General features: G+C 42.0%; 1 protein-coding gene across 1 annotated transcript in view; it reads left to right on the top strand.

Annotated features, from left to right (window-relative positions):
* Positions 1-13,545, top strand: part of FANCA (Fanconi anemia, complementation group A) — a 44,049-nt gene that overhangs the window by 1,486 nt on the left and 29,018 nt on the right. The window contains exons 3-6 of the mRNA XM_006902866.1: positions 1,598-1,691; positions 7,403-7,545; positions 7,744-7,839; positions 9,177-9,250. Of these exons, the coding sequence (XP_006902928.1) occupies positions 1,598-1,691; positions 7,403-7,545; positions 7,744-7,839; positions 9,177-9,250 (407 nt within the window). The remainder of the gene's footprint in view (positions 1-1,597; positions 1,692-7,402; positions 7,546-7,743; positions 7,840-9,176; positions 9,251-13,545) is intronic.

The raw sequence follows: 13,545 nt of genomic DNA, 5'->3' as shown, positions 1-13,545 counted from the left end.
GGGCATGCACTTCACAGGAAGGTTGGGGAGTGACTGAGTGGGCACACCACTCATGACCAGGTAGGTCACTGTGGGGTGCCCTGGACCACCCAGAGCACGCTTTTCACAGGAAGGACTGTGCTATTTAGGTGTCCACGGATTGGTTCCAGCTGAGTGACTCCACATAGGACAGCACAGAGCACTGCCCACTCTGCAGCATCCTTCTCGCATCACAGTTGTAGCAACCTCTGTGACAGTCCATTTCCTGAGGGACTTACTCACTGACCCTCTCCTTTACCAAACACATTGTCCCTAAGAACAGGTGCCAAGCATGTGAATTCAGATCTTGGCACCCTTGCTTCAAAGGGCCATTCTCATTATACTTCTTCCAACACTGATTTATTCGTTCTTTTGGCATATGGTGGAGTTTTTAATACTTAATCTGCCAACCTTTTTAATACATTAAGTGAGAAAAATGAAAGAATTTCTCTCTTTGGGAAGAAAAGAAATTGGAAAGTGAAATGAATAGTGATTCTCAAAACCTTTTGTTTTGTACTGTTGAGTTAGATCCAACTCATAGTTGACCCTGCAGTGGGTTTTCAGAGGTAATAAATTGCACCGGAGGAGCTTGCTCATCTTTGTTGAACGATCAGCTGCCTGGTTTGAACCTTGTGAATTTGGGTTGGCAAATTGTAAAATGTTGTACCTCATAATAGTTGTGGATCTAGTAGATGTTCCGTGGAAGAAAGAAAGGCAATCTCTTCTATGCAGTTGATAGCAGCCTTGGAAAGCTTGCTGGAAGGTAAACTCAGGGTTGTTTTTTTTTTCAAGCCCACCAGGAACTCTGGTGGCCCAGTGATAAAAATCTGCACTGCAATCCCGAAGACACATGGTTAGTTTCTGCCACCTGTAGGACGATGGGCATTCTCTTCCCGTTTGATGTTGTAGATTGCTGAACAATTGAGCATGACTCAGCAACCCTATGAACAAAAGGCCTGAAGGCTTTCTATAACTATTAACATTTATCAAAGTTCATAGAGTCTCCATAGGTTGTTTAAGAAGTGGATGCCACTCCTGCTTCCACTCCCGTTTGACTACTGGCTCTGAAAACCCACTGGAGGGTCTGCTATGGGTTGGTTCTGATTTGGGGGTACACTTGAGTTTTGTTTTTGTTTTTAAGTATGATTTTAATGAGAGTTTGCAGAAAGGTTGTGTTTTCATTCATTTCATTCCTCCCTCCCCGCCCCCCAATCTACTTTGCAGTAGTACCTCTTATTCCAGTTTTTGTCATAATACATAATCATACATCCCTTTCAGAGAGTCCTTCCCCTCATCTGTTCTAATGCAGTATTCATTATCTAGACACGCTTTTCCTATTTTCCCCTACAGTTCCCCATGTCAATCCTGTTTTCTGACAGTAGTAGTATGCAGTATTTATTTCACTCAGCATAATGTCTTCCAGGCTCACCCATGTTCTGTGGTCTTTTACAAGTTCTTTGTTTTTCAGTGCTACATAACATGCCATTGTGGGAATGTAGCACAGTTTTTTTGTGCATTCATTTATTGATGGGCAATAACTTGAGTTTTATAATGGAGCTCTTTCTGTCATGGTTTCTAGGTGGAAGGTCCACAGTGTGAAAAATTGTGTCTCAGTGACTTGATTGATTGTAACAGTCCTAAGGCCTGCACTAATCCTTCCAATTCATTTATAGGTGAGTTACAGCTTAGTTTTCCTTATATATGGGACTACAAAGGACTTTTTATTTATTTGTTTTTTCTGTTTTTTTTATTCCATGGGACTTTTTACATAAAGTGATCATAGTTTACATATTTTTCATATTGTATATATTTTTGTTGTTATATACCATCGAGTAGACTACAGCTCATAGAAATAAAAATTTTCCACAATAATGGTTTTCACTTGCTTCATATGCACTTGAAATTTGGACAGTGAATAAAGACCAAAGACAAATGATGCTTTTGAATTATGGTATTGCTGAAGAGTGTTGAATGTACTATGAATTGTTAAAAGAACAAAACATCTGTCTTAAAGGAAATGCAACTGGAGTGCTTTTTTTTTTAATTTAGGTTGTTTATTTTTCATTTCAATGAACATCTACAGAGATTTTGGGATTCCATTGGAGTGCTTTTTTTTTTTTTTTTTACGTGTGTACCGTCAAATCGGATCTGACTGGTACAGGAGGCGATTGTTCCTCCTTCTTCAGCAGAGCATCTGGTGGATTTGAACCGTGCACCTCTGGGATCGCAGTGCAGTTTCCTGCCACTAGGCCACCAGAGTTCGCCTGGAGTGCTTTTTATAGGCAAGAATGATAAACTTTGGGCGAGCTCTGGTGGCTTAGTGGCAAGAAGGTGTACTGCAATCCCAGAGGTACACGGTTCAAATCCACCAGATGCTCTGCTGGAGAAGGAGGAACAATCTCCTCCTGTACCAGTCAGATCTGATTTGACGGTACATACAAAAAATAATAAAACCAAAAAAAAAAACAAACAAAACCAAAAACCAAAAAAGAATGATAAACTTTGTCTTCAGCATATTTTCTGAAGGAACATGTCTCTGGAGAGAGAGAAAATGCTGGGAACGGCAGAGGGCTGGTTGAGGAAGACCATCAAGGACGAATTGACACAGTGACTATCATGGACTCGAGCATGATAAGGAATCCTGAGGATGGTACAGGAAAGGGCGGGGTTCAGTTCTCTTGTTCAGAGGATCACTGTGAGTCCTGGTTGACTTGATGGTACCCAACTATAATAACAGTATTTCTACTACGTATGTAAAGTGCTAAAGAGTATGGATTTTTTTATTTTTTATTTTTTTTTAGTTTGGGGAATTTTTTAGGGTTTTGTTGTTGTTGTTGTTGTTTTTAATTGCATATCACTCCTTTATTATACTGATGTGGAAACAAGATTTTAGTATAGTTATGTTCAAACTGGATACTGGGCCCCAGTGGCAGGGCCCAGTAATTGGAACATGATTCAGAAGATACGGTGGAGACACTTTTGGAGATGGTCTGTAGGAATCTCACTGTCACAAACAGTAAGGCAAGTAAAATACACTGCAGGACTCTTCCAGCCCCTAAGAGGTCAAGAAGCATGTCCCACATGGAGAGAGGATTGGCTTATTTTCTGATGACCTCTTATTTTACTTAAACTGCCTTGAGAAAACCTAGAGAGGTTTTTGTCATTTATGTACTTCTTTTGTCAAAGACAATGCAACATATAAACATTCAGAGTTGATAGCCGCCTTCTAGAGCCAGCTCCTCTGGGATCTAGGAGGAGGGACTATCTTATCACCACATGGATTATAGTGTCTTCTACTGGAATAACTAGAATGCCTTGGAGTGCCCTTACTACAGAATAGAGCAGGACACTGGCTTCTGGCAACAGAATTAGGTTCTCTGGCTCCCACTTACTGGCTATAACTTCATGGCTCCTCCCTTATTCAGATGGGTTCCTTGGTAAACAAACTTATTATCAAAAATCCTGGAGTCACTACTTCTGGATGAGAATCTTTCCTACACCCTGGATTGAAGATCATGGCCCAGAGGTGCCCTTCTGACTATACTAGAAGAAGAGAGTGTGCAGGAGATAAAATGATGGAAATGGGAACCACTGCCCTCCCCTTGTGCAGCTCCAACTAAAGATGCCTACAGATGTGGTCAGTGTAACAGGTGCAGAGGAACAGGATGAGCAGGAGAGTGCGCCTTAGGACAACAGTCTGCCTTCTTGACTTCACTTCTTGACCTTGTCCTCACCAGCCATATGACTTTACAAACTGTCTCTTCGTGTGCCAGGAACTGTGTGGGAATGATGGGCTTAATTTCTTGTCCAATTCATAAACAGTGGGAATTTCAGTGGGCAGGGTTAGCTCTGTGATAACATCTTTAGAGAGACCCTCCAGATGTTTGATAACGTCCCAAAGCTGTTGCCATGGGCTGCAGTCGGTTCTCATTTCCCCTCTTTGATCTGAGGAATTATTTGTTCATTCCAAAAGGGCAGGGTTCTGGCACTAGTGTCCTTCACACTCTCACAGGAGGATAGCTGATCTTCAATCAGATTTGCGTATTTGCGTTCCTTACTATTGCTGTAGAAAGGGTGGTCAGGCTCCATCGGTGGTGGTGGGACATCATAGGAGTGCCTCCAGATCTTTATGTGGGCCTCATCATGGTTGGCCGCAGTTAATGCCTCTCACTGAGGTGCCAAGTCATTATTGACAGCCACATCTGGTCAGTGGTGTCTAGCACTGTCCGGTGCATCCAGATTGCTCTCCTATACTTTGAGGTGAAGTGCATGTCAAACTTGTAGCCAGTATTTCACAGTGCCTGTCCACCACGCTTGGCCTTCTCATGCCCTGCTGGGCTCAGGTCAGCATCATACCAGCTACTGAAGCAGTTATGCAGGTTCCAGGAGCTCTCGCTGTGGTAGATGAGCAGTAGCTGGTAGGTGGCCATGCTGCAGGATTGGGATGTGACCATGACTGGAGGTCCTAAGAGTTAGCTTAAAGAGTAACATGTACCTGTACAAGCCAGTATATTTTCAGTTTTCTTCATATGCATGTAAAAGTCTAACTATGACTAAAGAAGACTGAAGAAGAGTTAGTGTCTTTGCAGTGTGATGTTGACAAAGAGCAGTGATTGTACCATGGCATACCAAAAGGAGTGATGTTGACAAGAGCATTGACTGCACCATTGTGTTCCAAAAGGTGTGATGTTGACAAAGAGCAGTGACTGTGCCATGGCGTACCAAAAGGAATGATGTTGACAAAGCATTGACTGTGCCATGGTCTACCAAAAGGAGTGATGTTGACAAAGAGCATTTCTTCATAGGGTCACTACAAGTCATGCTCGACTCGAAGGCAGTCAACAACAACAACAACATAGCATTATGTTACATGGTAAAAAGATTGAGATTGCTAACAGCTTTAGTTTACTTAACTCAATAATCAACACGCTTGTTATCAGAAGCCAGGAAATCAGAAAATGAATTGCATTGGGAAACACTGCTGTCAGGGAATTCTCCAGAGTACTGAAGAGCAACAGGGTCAGTCTGGAGACTAAGGTGCGCCTGATCTAGGCCATAGTATTTGCAGTTACTTGCTATGCATCAGAGAGCTGGACAATGACTAGGGTTGATAGAAGGAGAATTGATGCCTTTGAGCTGTGGTGCTAGAGAAGAGTATTATACTATGGACAGCCGGGAGAACAAACAGGTTTGTCCTGGAGAGGGTGAAGCCAGGCTGCTTTTTTGGAGGCAAAGATTCTGAAACCCTGTCTGACACACTTTGGGCATGTTAAAAGGAGAGATTAGTGCTTGGAAAGGTACATCATGCTTGGAAGGGTGGAGGGACAATGCAAGAGAGGAAGACCCTGGATGAGATGATCGATTCAGTGACTGGGGTCAGAGACAATAAGGTTGGCTCAGGATAGAGCAGGGTTCAGAGAAATTGTATATAGGGTTGCTTTGTGTTGGAAGCAACTCAACGGCATCTAACAGCAAGACGTGATTTTTTGCAAAATCATTCTTTGCCAAATTTTTGGAAAGCATTTATCACAGTGACATTTATACATCTTCAGAACTGGTTTGTTTCATCTTGAAACACTGACTATGGACCTTGCAGGTGCCACTGTCTTTGTTGCGTGGTGCAATGTGTCTTCAGTGCTCCCTGAGCATGGGAACTGCACAGAATAAATGAATCTTTAATTAAAAAACTTGTTAGTTCTTTTTCCCACTGAAGATAATTGAGTACTATGCTTATTTAGGAGTGGCATCCACTTCCTAAACAACATGCCTCCAAAAACTGAATTTTGAGAAATGTCGATAGTTGTAGAGAGGCTTCAGGCCTTTCGTTCATAAGGTCGCTATGAGTCGTGCTCAACGTGAAGGCAATTAACAACAACACACTAATGCTTATCGTATTTATGTTAAAAAGATAATAGCTTTATAAATAAGCAGAAATAAACTTTCCCATGGAAATAAGTGGCTAGATATTACCAATGTCTTCTATGTTTCTATTGTAAATTTTTTCTTGACCATCAGAACCCACTGCTGTGGAGTCAATTTGGACTCCTAGCGACCCTATAGGACAACTCCTAAAAGCCCTGTGGGTTTATAAAATGATCCATCTACAGAAGCAAACTGCCCAAAAAAAAGAAAAAGAAAGAAGCAAACTGCCACACCTTTTTTAGGGGACTGTGGAGTTTGAACCACAGATTTTTTGGTCCACAGTCAAGTACTAATTTAACCACTTTTGTATGTGGCTTCTTAGCCAGTTGTTGTTAGGTGTCATCGAGTTGTAGACAACTCATAGTGACCTTATGAATGAAAGGCCTGAGCACTGTTGGTACATAGAGTTTCCGGAGGCAAGCCATTTCGGAAGTGGATGCCGCTCCTGCTTCCAGGCTTGTTTTAGTCGGGAAGCTCCAGCCAACACTGTGCACCTTGGGTACCCATTACCACGTTTGGCACATCACTGTCGCAGTGTTCAGTATCACAGCAAACACGAGTTACCTCTGTACAGCAACGCACAGACCAGTGCTATACCACCTAGAAGAATGTTTGACAGGAAGACAATTTGAACCTGGCCGAGGGCCACAGAGTAAGATCACCCACCTTCGTCTTAGCTAGTAGCTGTTAGTAATTTCTAATACTGTCCTTGAAGTTGCTATAACTGCTACTGCTGTGTAAGCATTTTCAGAGCCTTGAAGATAGAGTACACCTGCTACAGTTTTTTTGAGTTTTTCTTTTTGAAAGTTAATGTTAGATGTCAATTGAAGTAGGCTTTCTCTCTGTGCTCCCTTTGCCCTGTGCCAGGTGGAGTGATCCCTACACAGCTCTCGTGGCTGGTGGGGTGACCTCTCTGCCTACCCTGCATCACATAGAGTGACTCTTTTTGCCCCTACATTGGATGGGATGACCTCTGCACTGCGTCCATGCCAAGTAGTATCACCCCTCTGTTCCCTCTCTGTTGGGTTGGTATCGTGACGCTTTAGGAAAACCTGATCTAGTTAGGTAAGCTTAGAGGTCAGTGGGAACAGGTATCCCTCTGACACTGAGTTCCGTAGAGATGCAGGGAGTAATGAAAAAGACCACTTTGGAGTTTTATCTTACTGTCTTCTTGGGGAAAACAAAAGATTTTGATCATAATAATCCAGTAAATGACATTTTATATTACACAAAATAATACACACATTTGAGTGCACAATTGTTGGCTTCACATGATCCTCTTGTCAGCTGTTCTACTTAGAAAATACCTTCCTTTTATTTCATGGATTCCTATTGTGGCTCTAGTCTCCACTTAAGAAGGCAATTTTCTATGGCACCTCTAGTTGCCAGTCTGTGTCCTAAATTCTGTGGTGTGAAGCACCATGTTTTATGAGAAAGATCATTGTTTGGTTTTGTCTTTCAGGCTCTGCTTTGCAAGATCAAGCCTCAAGACTGGGGGTTCCAGTGGGAATCCTGTCAGCCCAGGTGGCTGCTTCTAGCATTAGGGAGATCTGTGGGGCTATAGGCCCGTCTAGTCTTACTGTGCTGCTCACTTTGGAGCAGAAGGTAAGATGGGCATGGAGGAGGGCAGGTGCTAATCAGCACTGCTCAGAAAAATCACCTTACCCTTATTTTACCTATTTGCCTCTTTACGGTGGTTTGTTGTCTTTTTTTCTTTTCATTCATTCATTCATTTTTGCATATTTTCCTCCCTCCTTCTTCCTTACCCCTCATTTGCTTGTTTTAAACAATTTCTCTTTCCAGAAGAAACTGTCTTCCTTGATAGAGATTGCTCAGTATTTACTGGCAAACAGTATGCTCTGCCGTCGCTCCTTCTGTCAGGAATTATGGAAAGTGCAGGTAAGTTTGAGATTGTGTCTCTGACTAGAGTTTTTCACCCAATGTTCTGTTGTCTTCAATGACATCAGCATCTGTTTGGAGGGATTCTAATAAAAGCTTAATCAATTATAGAGTGGGAAAAAAAGAAAAATAAAAGAGTGCACAACACATGCCTCTGTGGTTGGGAAACAGAATAAATGTCCTGTATGTAAGTATTCACTATCATTAATAGAATTAAAGACATGGGAGAAATCATAGTATTCAGCCTTCTTAACCAAATCTACTAGCATTGAGTTGATCTGACTGTAGAACAAAGTGGTCTCCAAAGCGGAAAACCTTTATGGAAACAAATTGCCTCTTCTGTGGAGCACCTAGTGGATTCACAGCCCCGTGCTTACTCTTATACCACTAGGACTCCTTGAAACTTTTTTAGACATTATTTTTAAGTGTTCTCTGGGCCAATATATTGAACTATGAAAATATAATTTAAAAATTATCTGCTTTCTGGAAAACTTTGAAGTCAGTTGGTTTATAGATCTTTGAAGCACTCAAAGAAACTGCTTTGTGGTACAAAATAAATCTATCAAGTATTTGAAAAAAGGGAAGAAAAACCCAAGGTGATCATCCCTGTTCTTTTACACAGCATTCATTACAGAGTTTATTTGATTTGTTTGGCATGCTGTGGCCCCTGCACATACTTGTCATTGTCTATTTGAGAGAAAGGGTAACTACCATTGAACATACACTGTAATGATGCAGGTGTTCACTGGTTTACCAGGAAGAGATTGAATGCATCAGATTGAATGGCTAGGAAAGGCTTCCTGGCAGAGCTGAGGTTGCATTGACTTGGTAAGAAGAGTACAGATTAGCTGTATAGAGCAGGGATATAGCCTGTATGTAGCCTGTTCAAACACAGATCCAGGTGACATGAGCAGAGCATTTGTAGGGATACATGTCAGTGTTAGGATGTGAGACTGGGGAGCAGACCACAAAGGACTTGTTTGTCAGGTTGGGGAGTTAGAACTTTATACTGGAATCTGTGAGGAGCTGAGGATTCTAAAGAGAACAGAGTGTTCCTTTTCAATTTATATTTACTGTGTTGGCCACAGTGCGGGGTTGTGTTGGATGTGGGCAGAAGCATGTAGGCCTGCTCTGAAGTGTTGGCAGTGGGCGTGGGGAAGAGAACTAAAGGACAGTCTTATGAGGGCTCTGATGCTGGTGAGTTTGAGAACTAGAGTGGGGAAAACACTTGAGATAAGCTGGCTGCTCTGGATTATATATGTATTAAAGGGTGGTGCCCGGGCTCAACATTTCCGAGGAAGTTTTGCATGTGAAGACTGATGGGACTTTTCCTTTAGAATTCTTTGGTGCTTGAAGCTGTGTGGCATCTCCATGTACAGAATGTTGTGAGCCTTCAGGAGCTGCTGGAAAGGTAGGTAGGCTATTGGTGGAAATCTCACCTTCCAGGAATATTATGTGGTTTGTGTTTGGCATCCATGTCTGTTGTGAACTATTTGTATTTCAGAGCTAACACTCCCCTTGGAAAACTCATTATCTAATTACTTGAAGAAACTTATCTTTATTCGTGTAAGATACATCTTCTGGTAACATTTAAAGGAACTAAAGACATCCAGGTAAATAGGCTAGCAAGCGACAATAAACTGTGCTGCAATCCTGAGGGCATGTGGTTTACAGCCACCACCTGCTCTGCTGGACAAAGATGGGCATTCTCCTTCTAAGCGACACAACAGTGGCACCATGCAGTATTTGTCCTTTTGTGACTGAGATAGTTCACTCAGCGTAATGTCCTCCAGGGTCACCCGTTTTGAATACTATTTCATGAGATCCTTGTTTTCATTGCAGCGTAGTATTCCAGTGTGAATATACTACAGCTTCTCTGTCCATTCGTTTGTTGATGGGCACTTAGGTTGTTTCCAACTCCTTGCTATTGTGAACAAAGCCATGATAAGCATGGGTGTGCATCATACTTTGGCTTTTTTTGTTTTTTAAGAGTTCAGGATTTTTTATTGAACATGTTACAAAAGTTTAGTCAAAAAGACCAAATCCCATGTCATCATCAGACTCTTCAGATTCTTCTTTCTTTGCTTCCACTTTCTTCTCCTCAACTGGAGCAGCAGTAGTCGGGGAGCAGGTCCTCCAGCTGGTGCGGCCCCGGCCGCTGGGGCAGGTCCACCAGCACCCACATTGCAGATGAGGCTCCCAATGTTGACATTTGACAGGGCCTTTGCAAACAGCCCAGGCCAGAAAGGTTCAACGTTGACCCCGGTTGCCTTAATGAGGGCATTGATTTTATCCTCTGTGACTGTCACCTCATCGTCGTGCAGGATGAGGGCCGAGTAGATGCAGGTGAGCTCAGAGACGGAGGCCATGGTGCGCTGGTACTAGGCGGAAGGCTGCCCGACGCGGTGCTAGTCGCCGGATGAAGTGAGGCCCTCACCCCAACGCGGCCTTAGCTTCCTCGGAAGGACCGAGCACCTTACCGGCAACTGAGGAAAGAGCCATACTTTGGCTTTTATGGGCTTGTTTTAATTTTCTTTACTTCTGACTTGGATCTGAGCAGTTGATCTGAGCCATCAGCCCTGGCCTCGTTCTGACTGTTATTGAGCATCTCCACCATCTCTAGTTGACTTGATTCCTGTAAGGCTCACATGCATAGTGGATGTTTATATTATTGAAGAAAGGTGTTTAGAATGAGTAGCTAGGCGATCTGTTGGTCTGTTTGATAAAGTGTTCCATTGCCAACAGAAAAGCATGAGGTCAAAATTTACCATAAAAAGATGGGCATTCTCCTCCTATGCGATTTACAGCCTCTGAAAACCCACTGGAAGGTCAGCTGTGGATCGGTTCTGACTGGACAGCAATGTGTGTGAAGTGATTTTTTTTGTGTGTGTGAATAAGTCACTGGTCTTTCCAGATTCTAATGTGATCTCTGATGTCCTTCATATCACTAGCGCCATATTCTGTAATTGTTGATTCTTCTTTCAGACTTGTGCATTCTAATGATCAGTATCCGTGCCTCGTGATTGCATGTTTGGTCACATTCACACTGCAAAAGTTGGTAAAATTCTTAAATCTCTTTTTTTTATTTTTTTTAATTTTATTTTTATTATTTGTGTGTGTGTACCATCAAATCAGATTTGACTGGTACAGGAGGAGATAGTTCCTCCTTCTCCAGCAGAGCATCTGGTGGATTTGAACTGCACACCCCTGGGATTGCAGTGCAGCTTCTTGCCACTATGCCACCAGAGCTCGCCAAATTCTTAAATCTCTTGATCTCCTCTGCAATCTGTTCGTTATTGGTGACCTTGCTTTTATTTGAGGTTCTGGTGACATAGCTTCTAGCATCAGAGCAACACACAAGCCACCACCATTTGACAAGCTTAACAATAGCAAAAAATCAATGAAGGAAAGACGAGGTTCTTTCAAAATTTTAACAAAATTGCTAAAGCTTTAGCTAGATTTTGCTGCTGCTGTTGTTAGGTGCCATCAAGTTTACTACGACTCTTAATTACCTTATGAACAGAAGATCTGCACCTTGTCCTCACCTGTTTTTTCCTCACAGCCTCTGATATAGTCAAGTCTGCTGTTAGTCACTGTGTCAGTTGATCTTATTGACAGTTTTCCTCTTTCTCTCACCCTTCAGTTTTCCCAGCCTGATGTCTCTTTCCAAGGCCTGACCCCTCTTGATAACATACCCAGTGTATGTGAGACAGAAGTTTTACCATCCCTGCCTCTCAGGAGTACACTGATTGTACCCTCTTCAAGACAGATTTGCTTGTTCATTTGACAGTTCATGGAATCCATTCAGTATTCTTCTCCAACACCACAACTTAGCTAGATAGTCCATGAAAATAAGACACAAATGGCCGAATGAAAGAAGAGAACACTTTATAGAAATTTAGAAAGATAATAAATAGTGGCCTATCCTCAACAACTTCATGCTTACGGATTATAAAGCAAATGCAAGTATTTTCAGAAACAAGCAAATTACTGAAATTGAACTGTTACAACTTAAATTGAATTATTAAAATCTTCCCATAGATTGCTAGACTCTTTATGAGTTTCTTGGAAAATTCTATCAAATGTTTGCAAAAGAAATAATACCATTTCTTTATAAATTTTTATAGGAAATAGAGGAGGGACCAGTTCTCAACTTACTGTATCAGGTCATGAGTACCTTCACACCAGAGTCAGACACAGATACCACAGGAAAAGAATGCTAGCTTCCTTGGGTGTAACACCTATTTGGACAAGAGCATGTTAGGTGAGAAAATGCAGTGATAGTTTGAAATCGCAGTGCTCTTCAAGTTGATCTACAGAATCCATGAAGCCCTAAGCAAAACTCCTGTGAGCGCTTGTGCACACACTGACAGGCTGATCCTAAAATTGACAAAACATGCAAGGGATCCTGAATACTTCCGTCCTGGAAAAGAAGAATAACGTTGCCAGATTTTTCTTATCTTCAAAGTTAACTACAAACCTATAGCAATCTAGACTGATAATGGCATATGGATAAACATAGATTAATGGAACGAAATCAGGAGTATAGAAATAAAACCATATGTTTATGGCCAATTACCTTTTTAATGAAGGTGCCAAGACCAATGGAGAAAGAATACTCTTTTCAACAGATGGTTTTGGAAAAGCTGGTATCCTCATGCAAAAGAATAAAATTAGTTTCCTACTTCTTACCCTTTGTAAAATAAGTTGAATCAGATTTAAGGTAATAAAACTCTTGGAAGAAACATAGGTATAAATTTTATGACCTTGGATTAAGCAACTGTTTCTTATATGTGGCACTTAAGGTAAATGCGATACCTATACTTGAACCAGGAGGAGCAAGGAAACACTGCATGACTCAAAATCAGGAAAGGAGTGCATCAAGAATGTGTTCTGTCTCTATACTTTTTCAATCTATATGTGGAACAGGTCGTTTGAGATGCTGGCCTTTATGAGGAGGAGTGTGACTGGAGGAAGACTCGTCAAACACCCTTTGCTATTTCTTTGGGGAAGTCTGCTGTCAGACACTGTTCTGGAGTGCTGAGGAGCGATATCATTAGTCTAGAGACAGGTGCCCCTGATCCGAGCCATGGTCTTCCCAGTTACGGACTGTGCATCAGATGGTGGACAGTAACTAAGGATGGCAGAAGAAGAATTGATGCTTTTGAATTGTGGCACTGGAGAAGAGTCTGGTGTTTTTTTTTAATTCTTTTTTAATTTTTTTTCTTAAGCCTTTCTGTTTATTTTTATTATTTTTTAAAAAATTTTATTGGGAAAACCATGTTGGGGATAGAAGGAGATGAGGGTTGGGAGCAGAGCAGGGTAAAGATGGGCAGGGATGGAAATTGCAGGGATGCACAATTTCGTTGGTGGGGGTGCAGGTGAAGGAAATGAAAAGCATCTAGTGGGGACCAGATGATACAGGGCAATGATATGCATAGTCCAATGGTGATTAAACAATCTGCCTTATTCACTTGTGGGTTTCTCATTTGGGAACTGGGTGTAGACTCTCTGGCTTCTTCATGCTCAACAGAGGTGTTGATGTGAAGGGGGAAAGGGAGCACCCTTTATCTCATCTTGGGTTAAAGCTGCTTGCCTTCTTGTTTTGTTAGAAGATATTTTCCTGACATTTACTCCCCTCTGGACTGCAAAGTGTTTTCCCAGGTGGGTCCAGTGGGGGTGGCTGACTGAACCCTGAGGCTCCAT

The sequence above is a fragment of the Elephantulus edwardii genome, unplaced genomic scaffold (genome assembly GCF_000299155.1).
Source record: "Elephantulus edwardii isolate Elephantulus edwardi_28Jun2011 unplaced genomic scaffold, EleEdw1.0 scaffold00463, whole genome shotgun sequence".
Lineage (NCBI taxonomy): Eukaryota > Metazoa > Chordata > Mammalia > Macroscelidea > Macroscelididae > Elephantulus > Elephantulus edwardii.
This window is presented reverse-complemented; position numbering and strand designations above follow the sequence as displayed.